The sequence below is a fragment of the Rosa chinensis genome, chromosome 7, assembly GCF_002994745.2.
Source record: "Rosa chinensis cultivar Old Blush chromosome 7, RchiOBHm-V2, whole genome shotgun sequence".
Taxonomy (NCBI): Eukaryota; Viridiplantae; Streptophyta; class Magnoliopsida; order Rosales; family Rosaceae; genus Rosa; species Rosa chinensis.
Window position 1 is genome coordinate 54575122 of NC_037094.1, and position 16101 is coordinate 54591222.

Here is a 16101-nt window from a genome sequence, read left to right on the forward strand (position 1 = left end):
AAATTTTTAAGCTATACACGTGGATAACTTTGGGTGACGTGCACGTGTGGCTATGAGGCATATACACGTGAGATAACCTACTTTGATACTATGATAAAGTAATCTGGGGTTCATATCCAAAACCAATTGGCAATGGATGGAGTGATCCAAGGCCTTATAAACTCATAAGCAGTGTCCCTTTTTTCCCATATAAAATGTATATATTCTCAACAGGGCGCACAAGCAAATTGAACCTCCAATTCTGCTCGAGAAGGTAGAGCTGAAAGCTGATCGAGGTGATCTCTTTAGTGTTGAGACATCAGATTTTTGTTAAACTCTCGAGTACTCAACTAGCTGTCATAGGAGGAGAGGGCCCGTCTTGAGCTCATTTTCATATTACTAGCTCTCAGCTCCCAGCCTCCCACGTATTTCTTATGGACACAAAAAGACGCACCACTAGCTAGCCATCTACTTCACAAACTTCTCTCTCTGCTTCCTCCCTAACTAGCTCACTCAGTTTTCTCCCCGACTCTGACAAAACATAAAAATGGTACAATCAAAGAAGTTCCGAGGGGTCAGGCAACGCCACTGGGGCTCTTGGGTATCTGAGATTCGTCATCCATTACTGTAACTAACTTAGACTCTCTCTCTCTCTCTCTCACCATCCATTAATTCCATATTATATGTGTCTTCATTTACTCGATTTTAAGTACAACATAGAATTTCTATATTGCTGGTTCAAAGTATTCTAGTTATTGATCTTAAATCTTCTTTATATGGTTTCCATGATAGAATAGTTCTCTTAATTATGTCTTGCAAGTTGCAACGTACTATAATTTGTTAGTTATTAGCTTATTATTACTAACCGTATGTGAAATTTGATCCTTAATTGCGTACTAACATTAAATAATTTATGTTGCAGGAAAAGGAGGATGTGGCTTGGGACATTTGAGAGTGCAGAAGAGGCAGCACGAGCCTACGACGAGGCTGCGATTCTGATGAGTGGTCGAAATGCCAAAACAAACTTTCCGGTCACCACAAATGAAATTGCAGCTGCTAATAATAAAAATTCTATTAACAACAAGAGCAACTCCAGCAGTACTACTACTACTTCACCTTCTGCAACCCTCAGCGCCAAGCTTCGCAAGTGTTGCTCTGCTTCCCTCACTTGCCTCAGGCTCGACGCCGAGAATTCCCACATCGGAGTTTGGCAAAAGCGCGCTGGGCCACGCTCAGATTCGAATTGGCTGATGATGGTGGAGCTGGGACGGAAGAGTGGTTTAGAAGCGGAGAAGGTGGAGAGTACTATCGTCCCTCAAGTGTCCGCTGGACATGAAACGCAAGGATTGAACGAGGAGAAAAGGATTGCATTGCAGATGATAGAGGAACTTCTGAGTAGAAATTAATCGCTTGGTATTTTATTCTTTGGGGTTCCGGGTTCCGATCGATGATAGGTATGAAGGTAACTCCTAGCTAGTCGAGTATCAACATCACATGGAGGTTGTTCATACTTCATACCACCAAATTGTCCGAGGAATTTCCATGTGCTTAGTCTTATCAATTAATGCATTTTCTAAATTTGTTTGGTTGAAGTTAAGGATTTGTTTCTTTGTGTTGACGATCAATTTGTCACTTGCTTATAACCAATATTTAGTTGTTTTTTTTTTTTTTGTTTTTTTTTGGGGTGGGGGGGAAGAAGAAGGGGGCTACTGTTTTATGTAGTGACAATCGTTGTCAGTTGAGATCGATGTACGACAAGTAAAATTGATCGAGGTATAAGTTACTAAATTCTTTCACACCCTAGCTAACTGCATATGTGTTCTTCAATCTGAAGACCATGGTGCTTAGTTAGGCATCTGTTATTGTCCACATATAAACATTTAAAAGAAAAACAGAGAGAAATGCTAGCACCTCCACATGTAAAGGTCATTGAAAGCATATATTAAAATTGCTTCTGATTCATGATCGATGGAATGATATTAAAAAGACAAAGGATTGAAGTACGTTGATGAATTTTTTTTTTTTTTTTCGAAGTACGTTGATGCTTGCCATGGGTTTGATTTAATTTCAGGGATGGTACTGAAAGCAACATCAAAGTACTTGGGTGATCACTTAATATTGCTAACGTAAAGGGTTGTGAATTATCAATCACACATGCTGCGGAAAAAATCAAAAATGAGTTTATCTAGGATCCAAGTCCTGGGTTCAAGTCACCATGGGATTAGGAGTGAAATCATTTGATTATCTTTTTTAAAAAAGAAGAAGAAAAAAAAACCTGTTTTTGTAGACGTTCAAATTTGAAGTCGTGCACTTTAGAAATACTTTGTTTGGAGGCAATAAGTCCAAACTGCTCTTAATGAATGACTAACTTACTAAAGGAATCGGCTACAAAAATTCACATTAACGAGCTGCAAATTTTGTAGTCAAGCAAAATAAAGTCAACGCACTTGAATTTTTGTCTTTCTCACATGATTTGGTTCACCAGTATCGAGATGCCTACCAACGAATTGGCTAAGAAATAATTCGACATGCTGCTTTTCAGTCACAATTAGTGCCACTTCGTTACAATTTTGTGTAATATATTGTATTAATATAATAATAATTAGCACTAGAGCTAAAAAGAATAAAGTTGTTAATCTCAATATTTGAAATGAAATCTAAATATAGGTGATTACAAAATTCTTAGTCATTTGATGACCGTGATACCCAGATTCATCGGAATTCTGAGCTATCTCTTCCTCTTCACCTAAACAGAGTGACTTATGAATGAGTGGTTCTATTTGAACCTAGCAAATATATTAGTGAACCCAACACGTAAAAGATTATCCAATAATTCTAGCTTTACCCTTATCTACACCTAGCGACATAGTACAAACCCAGCAACCTTTCAAAATACAAATTGTAACGCCCCGATTTACACCTCATCAAATCAAACACGTTACAGTGCCGCTTATCTTTAAGGTCACTAGCTAAGTAAACTTAACTAGTGTCCTAGAGATAAGCAAGCCATGTTAAATAAATAAGCTATAAATTATTTTTAAAGAAACTAAATTTGAAATTAGACAAAAGCGTTAAGTAAAATTTTTGAGGTGAAATTTCAATGTCATTACTCTAAATAAATTGGAAACCTTTCAATGAAACTGGACATATAAAAATTAGGTTAGACAAAATTTAATGTCAAACAAGATCGAAGCAAATTAGGATTAAATTACATTTGAAATAAATAAAAAACTGAAACATGAGAAACATTATAAATAAGTCATACGTGAAATAATTTCATCAGTATACCCAGCTCATTCTAGTAATCTCCCATTCACGTGCACAGTACCTGTAACCAAAACTGTTGTAGGGATGAATTTTCGTCATTGCTACTCAACAAGGCATTCACCTTGGTTAGGTTTAAAAACACGTAAAAATGTGTGTGTGTGTGTGTGTGTGTGTTCTGGCTAGTATTTAAAAACTACGCATATAGGTAAAATAAAAATAAACTAATAAATATCAAATCATAAACCTTAAGTTTTATTTTAAAAATATTTATGCAGGCCCAGAAAACACAAACATGATGATTGGTCATTATACCAACTACACCTTTACCAAGATTAACATTATATCAGGCAAAAAGTAGCGAGTGTGTCCATTTACGCCGTATCACCTAGAAGTGTGTCACACCTCACACTATGTAAGACATCATCCCATCCATACAGCCTTTCCAGAGGTTTAAGGGATCAAAACCCAAGGTAGCCGCTATGCTCCGCTCACTTAGGTCATCACATGATATTGAAAACAATTGAAAACAAGCATGGCAATAAAAATATCAAATCCTTTAGCTTCATAAAGAAATAACCATAGCCAAGCAATTATTATTTGGATCATTGACCCAAAACACCAAAATTGGCTAAAATCATCTCACTTATCCCAGCAATAGATTTTTATTCTCATTAACCCAATTTAAAGAGAAATGATTATTCTTCCATTTACCTAATTAAATAAATATTATCATGCCACTCTCTCTCATCCCTCCAATATGCACTCTCTCATTCTCCGATCTGCACTCTCTCTCTCTCTCTATCTCTCTCTGCCACGGCAGCTCTGGAATCGGAGGACGACGCCCACATCTCCTTCCTCCCCTTCCCTTCAGATCTCCCCCTCCTATCTTTCTCTCCCTCTGAAACTGTTCGATCTTTAGTATAGAAGAAGCTATGGCAGAGCCAGAAGAGATACTTGGGGCGTCGCTTATGGAGAAGATCTACTCTCACCGCCGCTCGTCATCGTCGTCTTCCAACGATCACAAGCTGTCAAAGAATGCCGATGCCGTCAAGAAGGCCGATGATGTCAAGCACAAGGCTGACATGTAGAATCTGGAGGTTTTCTTTTTGCGATCTAATTAAGGAGAATATGCTTGAAAATTTTGAATATATTGTATCAGAAAGATCTCATATTGTTTTAATTTTGATGTATTAGCCTTGTTTTGATTATCTTGTTGGCTATTATGAGCCTGTTAGTTTGTATTGATCCTCATTGTTATGCAATTATGGGGATTGGATTAGCACATTTTATGGATTTTCAAGGTTTCGGTAGGCCACTGCAGTTTTTTTTTTTTTTTTTGGAGAATGGTAGGCCACTAAAGGTTGGTTGCTTTTTTCCATAAGATTTTTTTTGCTATATGAATTGAATTGAATTGGAATGGAATAATAGTTGTAGTTGTTGTCTTCTCTCGTTTCCTGCTTTGGTGATGTGTGTATTGCATTCTCTTACATATTGTAAGGAATGTTTTGGTTGTGTGTGCATTTTTTTTTCCTTCTGAGATCGAGCGCGTCTTGACCCTCTCTCTTCCTTTTTTTTTGGGTAAAATGTGGGTACAAGGCCTAGAAGGAAAGGAAAAAAAAATCTATTGGAGGGTAATAATGGTCTATTGGAGGGCAATAGACGTCTATTGGGGGGCAATATACGTTTTGAATTGATGTAATCTCCTTTTTTTTTTTTTTTGTAATCAAAGTTTTATTTGTCTAAATTTAGGGAGATTAGTTCTCATTCTGGCGACTGAAAGTCCTATTGGGGGGCAATACATGACTGATAGTCGTCTATTAAGGGGCAATACATGGCTAATAGTCGTCTATTGGGGGTCAATAGACATCTATTAGGGGGTAATAGACTATTGGGGCAATAGACGTCTATTGGGGGGCAATAGACTATTGGGGCAATAGACGTCTATTGGGGGGCAATAGAGGTTAGGGGGTAATAGACTATTGGGGCAATAGACGTCTATTGGGGGGCAATAGACCTCTATTGCCCCTCTATTTGGGGCCAATAGATGTCTATTGGGGGCAAAAAAACATTTCCGGTGAGATTTTCAGCATATTCAGGTGAGCGGCGGTCGGCGGCAGGTGACTGGAATCCCACGGCCGGTGACCGGACTTCGGCAGCCGGTGACGGGGCTCCGGCGAAGTCTCCTATGATTTCTCTCTCTCTCTCTAAGTAACAAAGGGGTGAGGGTAAAATGGTATTAAAAAAAATTTTAAAAACAAAAAAAAAAAACTTAATGGGGTAAGTGGGAAAAAAATCTCTAGAAATGGTGTAAATGGACAAAAACCCTTATTATTTATATCTAAGAATGATTCCTAACCTAGAGAGTCCCAAGTCATCCTACCTAGAAGGCTAGAATATAGCAGTTTTGATTCCATTCGCTTTCTTTAGGCTGACACCACAACTTTTCACGTTTGGAAAATTACAGTCCTAGTCCGAAAACATTTGCTCCTTGGAACATGCACGACCTGGCAAAGCTTTCCAACTTCCAGCTTCCTTAAAAGCTTCCACGACATACACCAAGAGCAACATTTTAGTTAAGAAGATAAATCAAAATCTGGAGACCAAACTAAACCAAAGTTGGACAATCTCCCTACCTTTGTTTTTTTACCAAATGGGAAATCTAGGAAGATTGGTTGGACACCTTCTTCTTCCTGTCGTTCCCTTCTTAACATCAGATTTTATAAACAAATTGACTCAAATCTCCCAATTTAGTCAACACTGTGAGTTACGTTCAGAAGGGCACTAATGCTTCTTCTGGGCACGAATCAAAACTGAAAATGGGCCAAATAACATTGTAATAGCTGCTGCAAACAGTAGTTCCGATAGTGGCTGATACCAATGTTCTAGGCCCCTAAAAAAAATTGCCAGGTCGATTAGAGGTTCGGCTTGCTTCTCCTCTACCTTTTAGCATTCTAGGCCCTAAAAAAAAAGTTCCTTTGATATGGAGCTTAATTACAAAAACTGAAATTTAATCAACAGTTTGATGAGCTACAGCAAGCTCAAGCAGTTGAGGCAAGTCTTGAAGATAGAAAGAACAACAGGGCTTGAAACTATTGAAGCATAATATGCATCATAATATTGGAGCTCAGATTACTGCAGCCAAGCCTAATTGACTTGATACACATTTACGCAAGCGTACGTATTATTGTCAAGATAGGAAAATATTATGCCCAAAAGTTATTGTACCACGGGGATTAGTGGTTAGCCCATAATCCTTGGGTAGTCGGAACTAGAGTCACTAAGCAAATAAAAGAAAATTAAAGTAAATATAATAAAAATGCTAATCTAAGGCACTAAGCCTTAGCAATACTCGGCTTTGGTTCTCACCAAAGCCTAATCAAAGCTACAAGATTAGTGATGGATATTTATAATGGGTCGAATTTGTCACCAAAAATTGTAAATTGAATTTCCAATAACTAAATTGCATGAATTTAAATGAAAACTTTAACTAACAACTAAATTAAATAAAGGAAAGAAAAGTAAGAAATAGAAATTAGGTCACTAGGGTATCCTCCTAGCCAAATTCAATACACAAATATGTTCATACAATGGTCATTCAATTCATAATAGCATCAATAACCGTACCCAAGGTTTTTCAAGGCTCATATTAGATCAAGGGTCGTAGAAACTCAATTGGGACAATATAGAGCCTTATCAGGGGCTCTAGTTGCATACCAAATGGCGAAGAGTTCTAAAATCAAGGCTCCCAAGCTAGCCAGTACAACAATCGAAATTGGTATTGTAGCTAATCATGCTCTAAACTAGTGTCCTAGCTATAAATTCGTGAAGTAATTAGGTCTCCTAACTTGTTCTAGACATGCTCATCTACACATTCAAGAGTTAATCAAGTTCCTAATCATGCATCTAAGCTAAATAATATAAATTAGAATATACGCCAAACACGAAATTGAATACCGTTGAATTAAAATATATTTATTACATTAAATTCATGCTAGGGTTCAAACCCTAGTTTCCCAAAAAATTTACTAACTACCCATATTTAAATACATCATCAAAAGTATAGAAAAATATGAAAGAGATGATACGGAAGAGAGGGGAGAGTTGACTTAGTCACTCCTAGCTATAGGCCAGTATGAACCAAAAAATTTATTCACCCAATCACCCAAAATAGAGGTGTGGTGTTCCTAATGATGATTCCTTGAAGCTTGATAAGTCCTAATAATGAACGATTGATGATAGGAAGATGGAAAGGGGAGAGACTAGAGAGCAGCAGCCCTCCTCTTGTTGCGGCTACTGGGCATTTTTAAGAGGAAGGAAGAGGAATATATAAGGGTCGTGGTGGTCTGCTTCAGTGAGAGGATGAGGGGATAGATTAGATGGGTGGCTGATTGCAAGAGAAAGAGAATGGACGGACTAGATATCAAGTCTCGGTGAGAAAGGTCACGTGGGTTAGGCTTTAACTGTAAGAACCATCAACCACCGTTTTTCACTTTTAAGAGTGAATGAAGATGAAGATGAGAAAATATGGCTTGATGCCATGTGTCATGGGCTTATTGGATAAGCCAAACAATTAGAGCATGTCCATGCATGCTTAAAGACTTAATTAAACAATTGAGCAACTTGATTAATGAATTAAGCTCCCTTTCATTCTATATTTCATTGACCATGGCTGAGCGATGTTCTACTCAGAATACTCCAATTTATTTCATTTTTGAGTCATTTTATCTCGATTTTCGCAACTCCACTTATTGCCTACAAATAAATAAAAGTATATTAATTACATAATAATTGACTTGAGGATTCACTTATTTCTTGTGTTTTAGATATAATTATATGTATAAAATTGCGTGTAATCACTAATCATAACTTGCTTTGAACTGGCGGCTTTGCAGGGCCTGAAGAATGAAGGCTGCTCATTTGGTACATTTTATTGATCATATCCTTCCTCTTTGCTAGGAAACGTTGAAGTGAAGCTTTCCTTTGTGTCGGTATATTAGAAATGATGGGTCGTGTGGCGGTTAGCTTGATGGTCTCATGTTGGGTGAATCACTTGATTGCCAAACTTTCGGTAAAAGGTTAGAGCTCAAAGGAATCGAGGCAATCTTGAAACTGACCATAATCTTCCCCAACTAAAAGGCAAAAGCAGTGTTGGTGTTGGTCTCGACAGGAGTAGAAACATGATCGGTTTGGTGGCTCTTGGATACTACAAAAAAGGGTATAATTGAAAAAACATAGAATAATTTTTTAGTGGCAGGTGCATTTTGATATGGGTAAAAACTCCAAATAAAACCTGAACTATTGCAAAAGGTATTTTTTGGCACCTACAAAAAAAATTTTGGGTGCGGTTATTACCACCCTACTAACTACGTACTTTCTGTTAACTATTACGTTGCCTCAGCATGGAAGAGTCATCTTGACCAATGGTGTGGCATCCAGCTGTCAAGCATGTGACGCAGAGACTTTAGATATTTTCTATATTTTCCAGTCTGTAATAAGTGAAGGTGTGGTATTACTATAAATAGGGGTTTTATTATAATAATTGGATACACTTTGCATTTTCAGTAAAACACTCTCAAGAATTTTTCTCCAGATTGTTCTTCCATTTTCATCTCTTTCTCTCTTCACTGTGCTTGTAAGGTTGGCCATGGATTTGATGTTATCATGGTATCAGAGCTATGGCTCTTGATCCTGAGCTTCTCTTACTGTTACTCCTTGTTAATGCAGCTCGCTCTTCATCTTCGACAAGCTCACTGTGTGCTTCAACCAAACCCTAGATCTTTGCTTTCTGCTTCTGAGGTTTTGATTCTGGCTTCGATTACTTGTTTTCACTTGTGAAATGGTTTATTGTGCTACGATTTGACTTCATCTAAACTTTTCATATCAATCTGTGACTTGTGGTTTAGATCCCCATTCTCTTGTGAGATTTGTACTAATTCTGTGATGTTGAGTCTTTGAGATATATGGATCTAGTAAAATTGATAGTGATTGAGATATAACTGAGATGATAAAGAGATTTGTTGAAGGAAAATCATGCTGTGATGAGTATAATATTGTTAGATCTGTGATAAGACAAGATTGATAACCTGATTGCTTGTGAGACTATGATGAATATGATATTGTGAGATTTGTGATAAAACGAGGTTTATAGCTTGGTTGCTTGTGAGATTATATTGCAGTAGATACGAGTTTGACAATATTTGGTTAATCAAAGAGTTTGATAATCTGTAGACTCATTATCAGCCATCATGACTGTTACACAATCTGATGTTAACTCACTGCTGAGTATGATTACTGTTCGCTTGAGTGAAACAAATTTTGTCAAGTGGAGCTTTCAATTCCAGTCCGTTCTCGAAGGAAATGATCTTTTTGGCTTCTTTGATGGAACCTATCCATGTCCCCCTCGTCTTGCTCTTACTGAGGATGGGACTGTGACTAATGAGATCACTCAAGCTTATAAGCAATGGAAGAGGACTGACAAGGCCTTACTTGGTCTGTTAATGGCCACTCTTAATGATGATATCATGGAAATCATTGTTGGATGTATCTCATCTTGTGAAGCCTGGCTAGCTTTGCAAGAAAGGTTTTCTACTGTCTCAAGAGCCAACATTATTCAGCTCAAAACTGACCTACAGCCCATCAAGAAGGGTGCTGACTCAATTGACAAGTACCTACTTCGTATTAAGCATGCCAGAGATCAGTTGCAGTATGTTAGAGTGGCTATAGCAGATGAGGATATTGTGGTGGTCACCTTGAATGGTTTGCTTGATGAGTACTCAATGATAAAGACTGTCATTCGTGCTCGTGACAACTCCATTTCACTTCAGGACTTCAGGGCTCAACTTTTAGCTGCTGAAAGAGATATTAAAGCTCAGTTCATCTCTACAGGATCTATGACTGCAATGGCAGCTCGAGGAAATGGATACAGGTTCAATGCTGATGACAGAAATAAAGGTTCCACTAGATCGTTTAGCAGTGATAAAGGCAAAGGTGTGTGGAATAACAACAATGGAAGACATGCTGATTGGAGTACTAGCAAGCAACTCATTTCAGAGAATGATCAAACTGGAGGAAGTTTCAGGAGTTACAACAGTGTTGAATGTCAGATATGTGGTAAAAGAGGTCACAATGCTAGCAACTGCTATCAAAATACTGAGTGTGATTATTGTCACAAGAAAGGCCACATTGCAAGCAAATGCTTCCAAAATCTTGCTTCTCCTGATTACAAGGGTAACAATGGTGAATATAGAAACAATATTGGTTCCTCACCTGAGTGCCAGATTTGTGGAAAAAAGGGTCACACTGCAGTTAATTGCTTTTACAGAAGTAATGTCCCACCTAATCATCCATCTCAGTCTGTGGTAATTTGCCAAATTTGTGGCCTAAAGGGTCATGCAGCACTGGATTGCCATCACAGGAGCAAATATGCCTATCAAGGTGCTGAACCTCCAGCTACCTTGACTGCTATGACAGCATAATCTTCTGGTGCTAGCACATCTGGAACACAACACAGTGAGATTTGGATTGGAGATACTGGTGCAACTCATCACATGACCTCTGATCTCAAGAATCTCACCATTGCTCATCCCTATGAGTCTCACAACTCCATCACAATTGGCAATGGTGCAGGTTTGAATATAAAGCATATTGGTTCTACTGATATTACACCTGACAAGCACTCTTTTAGACTTAAAAATGTTTTACATGTGCCTAGCCTTGCTGTGAACCTTCTGTCCTTCAATAAACTATGCAAAGACAATCATTGCTACATAATTATGGATGATATTGACATTTGTGTACAGGACAAAGCAACAAAGGCTCTGTTATACAAGGGAAAGAGTAATGGTGAAGGACTGTTTCTGTTCAAAAGTCCAAGATTTCCTTCTCTCTCTCAACATACACATACTGCCTTTGTTGGTTCAGCTATCAAGTCCTCTCTCTGGCATCAAAGACTTGATCATCCTACTTCTGATGTTGCTGCTAAAATGCTATCACTTGCTCAAGTGCAGTTTAGCAATGATTCTAGTCCTCATATTTGTTCTTCCTGTCTTAGTGGAAAGATGCATAGGTTACCTTTTACTGAATCAGTCTCTAGGTCAGTTGTTCCATTTCAGAAAGTTCATTCTGATGTATGGGGTGCTGCTCCTTGTTTGTCTTTGGAAGGCTTTAAGTACTATGTCACCTACATTGATGATAATACCAAGTTTGTATGGATTTTTCCTCTCATTAATAAATCAGATGTTTTCTCCACATTTGTCAAGTTCTTCAACTTTGTGCAAACACAGTTTCATTGTTCTATTCAATCCTTGCAAACTGATGGAGGTAGAGAGTATAATAGCAAAACTTTCAGGAATTTCCTAGACACCAAAGGGATTTTGCACTTTATTACCTGTCCTCACACTCCTCAGCAAAATGGGGTTGCTGAGAGGAAGAATCGACATGTTGTAGAGACTTGCATCACTTTGATGATGGCAGCAAGCTTGCCTAAACAATTTTGGTTTCATGCTGTTGCTCATGCAGCTTTTCTTATCAATAGAATGCCTTGTAAATCTCTCAACATGCATTCTCCTTACTTTGAGTTGTTTGGATCTGTACCTGATATCCGCTTCCTCAAAATCTTTGGCTCAGCATGTTATCCTTATCTTAGACTATATTCCCATGACAAACTTGATCCTAGAACAACTACATGTGTTTTTCTTGGCTATGCTCTTGGTTACAAAGGTGTTTTTTGTTACAGCATCGAGAAAAATAAACTTTGGCTATGCAGACACGTTATCCATGATGAGACTCAGTTTCCCTTTTCAGTTGCTTCTCTTGTGTCAACCTCTACTTCTAGCCTCACCTGTCCACCACCACCATCTATCCCTAGTCCTGCTAGGCCATCCCCCTCTGCCAACTCTCCTTCTCTTCCATCACATCTGCTTTCCGTCCTTCCTCCAGCTTAATTGCATGTGGTGCTTCCTTTTGCCCAGTCCTCTCAGCCTTCTGCATGGTCCCCTACCTTGGCTGATAGGGGGGGCGTGACTCATGCTGCTGTGAATAGTCATGTGAGTGCTGTGAATAGTGATGTGAATGCTGCTGTGAATAGTGATGTGAATGCTGCTGTGAATAGTAATGTGGATGGTGGAAATGTGAATGTGTTAAGTGAAGATGGTGGAAGTGGTAGTGGTGGTTCCAATTCAATTAATGATGATATTTCCTCCAGCTACAGTGATAGTGATAATGCTTGTGTAGTCCTACCTCAAGAGTTGCAATTTGTTGAAGATCATGCTCAGGCATATAACAATCACTCTATGCTGACAAGAGCAAAGAACGGGATTGTAAAGAACAAATTATTTCCAGACTTTTGTGCCTTCTCCTGTGTGGTTCAATAGAATCTACTTGATGAATTAGCCTTTTTTAGTGACTTTACTTCTGTTTTGGATATTCACGAGTCTATAGAGCCCAAGTCCTTTAGAGCTGCAGTTGGTACACCTGAATGGGACTTGGCAATGAATGAGGAGATGGATGCGCTCCGGAAGCAAGGTACCTGGGTTCTGGTTCCATTACCTAAAGGTAAGAACATGCATTGTAGTGAGTAAATGGATATATAAGATTAAAAGGAATCCTGATGGCACTGTTTCTAGGCACAAAGCTGGATTAGTTGCACAGGGGTATAGTCAAGAGAAAGGCTTGGACTATGATGAAACTTTTAGCCCTGTAGTGAGACATAGTACAGTTAGACTTGTGATTGCTCTTGCTGCTATGAATAAATGGGAATTACGGCAGTTGGATGTTAAAAATGCCTTTTTGCATGGTGATCTCAGAGAGGAAGTTTATATGCAACAGCCTCAAGGATTTATTGGTTCTATCCATCCTGATTATGTTTGCTTGTTGAAGAAATCACTCTATGGTTTGAAGCAAGCTCCTAGAGCTTGGAATGAAAAGTTAACTTTCTTCCAGCTCTAGGCTTTCATTTTTCTCATTTAGATCCTAGCTTATTCATAAAGCAAAGTGAAAAAGGTGTAGTTGCCTTATTATTGTATGTGGATGATACTGTGGTAACTGGATCTGATACTGAAGGAATCAATGCGGTTGTGTCTGAGTTGAGTGAAGTGTTTGATATGAAAGATCTCGGTTCCTTGTCTTTCTTCCTTGGCATCAATGTGCAATACAAGAAAAATGGTATTTTTCTGTCCCAAGAAAAATATGCAAAGGAGTTGATAGCCAAAGCAGGTCTGGAAACTTGTAGGGAATGTGTGTCACCTTGCCTTCCTCATGTTCAGTTGCTCAAAAATGAAGGTACTCCTCTACCGAATCCTACTCTTTATAGGAGCATTGTTGGGGCATTCCAGTATCTAACCTTCACTAGGCCTGATATTGCCTACGTTGTCAATACTGTGTGTCAATTCATGTCTGCCCCAACTGATGTTCATTATGCATATGTTAAGAGAATATTAAGATATCTGCAAGGAACTTTGAGCAAAGGATTGTTTTACAAGTATGGTGACAGTGTGGCATATATTAATGCCTACTGTGATGCTGATTGGGCTGGTGAGATTAACCATAGGAGATCTACCACTGGCTTCATTGTGTATCTAGACCATTGTCCTATATCCTGGCAGTCAAAGAAGCAGGGCTCAGTGTCAAGAAGTTCAACAGAAGCAGAATATAGAGCTCTTGCAAACACTGCAGCAGAGATATCTTGGATACGGCATGTGCTATGTGATTTGCAGGTAAAAGTACCTGCCCCTCCTCTGTTGAAGTGTGACAACTTGTCTACTCTTGCTTTATGCTCCAATCCTGTATTCCATTCAATGATTAAGCACTTGGATAATGACTTTCACTTTGTAAGAGAAAGAGTACAGAGACAAGATCTTCTTCTGCAATATGTTCCCACTGAACATCAAACTGCAGATGTCTTCACCAAAGGTTTACATAGCCCAATCTTCAGACAACATTGTGTCAATCTCAGTGTGGTATCCCCAGCTTAGATTGAGGGGAGGTGTTAACTATTACGTTGCCTCAGCATGGAAGAGTCAGCTTGACCAATGGTGTGGCATCCAGCTGTCAAGCATGTGACGCAGAGACTTTAGATATTTTCTATATTTTCCAATCTGTAATAAGTGAAGGTGTGGTATTACTATAAATAGGGGTTTTGTTGTAAAAATTGGATACACTATACATTTTCAGTAAAACACTCTCAAGAATTTTGCTCCAGATTGTTCTTCCATTTTCGTCTCTTTCTCTCTTCACTGTGCTTGTAAGGTTGGCCATGGATTTGATGTTATCACTTTCTTCACCCTACAAATTTCTTATTTATCTAAATACTAAAATACTATAATATAAAATTACAATAAAAAACAATATTTTATTAAAAATTACAATTTATTTTTCTTCTTCCACCTTACAGAACACGCACTTAAACTTCATTCTTAATAAAGAAAATTTCACAAATGGTCACTGAACTTTACCACGTTTGACACTTTGGTCATCCAAGTTTCAAATATATCACATTAGTTACTCAACTATTACACAGTCTTACACTATTTCTCTGTTAAAAAACTGATACAACACCCAACTTCAGGGGTATTTACACATATAAGACTATCATAGTGTTGCAGAACAGCCATCGAAGTTGACTTATTAACTCACCTAATTCCTAGTAGCTTTAAAATAGTTCGAAGGCTCTCAAGCTTAATTATAGTTGGTTCATGCTAATTTTTTTTTTTATCTAGTGATTGCTTGCTTGTTGGTATGCTGCTTGTTGGTATGCAGACGGGAAAGCTAAAGTAGCCAAGGAGATAATCGAAGCCATAGACAAGGAGAACAATTCGGTGATGACTTGGGAAGTAATTGGAGGAGACCTACTTGAGCATTACAAGTGCTTCAAGTTCATTCTGCATCTTACCACTCAAATATGGTGATCAGGCCACACCTATGGTGCATTGGATTTTGGAGTATGAAAAGGTGGATGACAATGTTCCAGAACCCCATGCTTTGCTCTAGTTGGTAATTGACATCAACAAAGACATCGATGCTTATTTAAACAATTAAACATTTGAATCAGCTAATCGTTGAAAATCATGCTCTACTTATCGAATATCATCATGTCAATGAGTCAATCTAATTGCCAAAGCAAAATTAAACTCCAATAAGTGCATCAGGAGCAGTACACATTAGCCACTACCACGTTTGAAATGTTCTCGAATTAATCTTTCTGCATGGGTTGGATATCTAGCTGGAAGACACTTCTGGAAGGAGAAGTCTATATCCATACGTACATCATCAGTTCTTATGACAAATAGGCCGGAACCCATTACCCATCAACCATAATAGTATCAATTCCACAGCCATCTTATCTTCGATCGGAATGTGGAGTTGTGGACGATAAGCCAGAATCCCTTTAATTTGCACCGCCACCAGTTTTTCATCTTCAGGGGTCAGCTGCTCACCATCCATATACCTATCCGAATGGAGAATCTCTTTGGCAACCAAAAAGATGGCCTCGACGTCCCTCAGAATCTAGCCTTCCTTTTCTTTCCATTTGCAGTCGTCAGCGTCGTCCCACCCCGGATACTTTGGTGCCACGTTCACGCTCAGCACGCCTCTTAGAGTGGAGTTGTCCGCAGAGGATGAACTACTCTTCTCCGCCGCCGCAGCCCGAATCGACTTGACGCCGCCACGATCCCGAAGCTCAGCCGTTGGGTGGGGTGGGTTGTGCACGGAGGAGCGAAATACCTCGGAGAAGCATAGGATTCAAAGATCCCAGTTTCCTAATCTCACAATATCCCATATTGCTTGTTTATTTAACAATTATTGCTTGACATTTTGTATTGTATATATCTCGATCATTAATAGCTAAGAGTTCTACGTACA

General features: G+C 38.6%; 1 protein-coding gene across 1 annotated transcript; it reads left to right on the forward strand.

Moving 5' to 3' along the window:
- Window positions 1–428: 428 nt before the first annotated feature.
- On the forward strand, window positions 429–1604 carry LOC112180502 (ethylene-responsive transcription factor WIN1). Its single transcript, XM_024319062.2, has 2 exons — window positions 429–606; window positions 902–1604. Exons 1-2 carry the CDS (start codon window positions 527–529, stop codon window positions 1383–1385), a joined length of 564 nt encoding a protein of 187 aa, XP_024174830.1. The 5' UTR covers window positions 429–526; the 3' UTR covers window positions 1386–1604.
- The last annotated feature ends 14497 nt before the right edge of the window (window positions 1605–16101 follow it).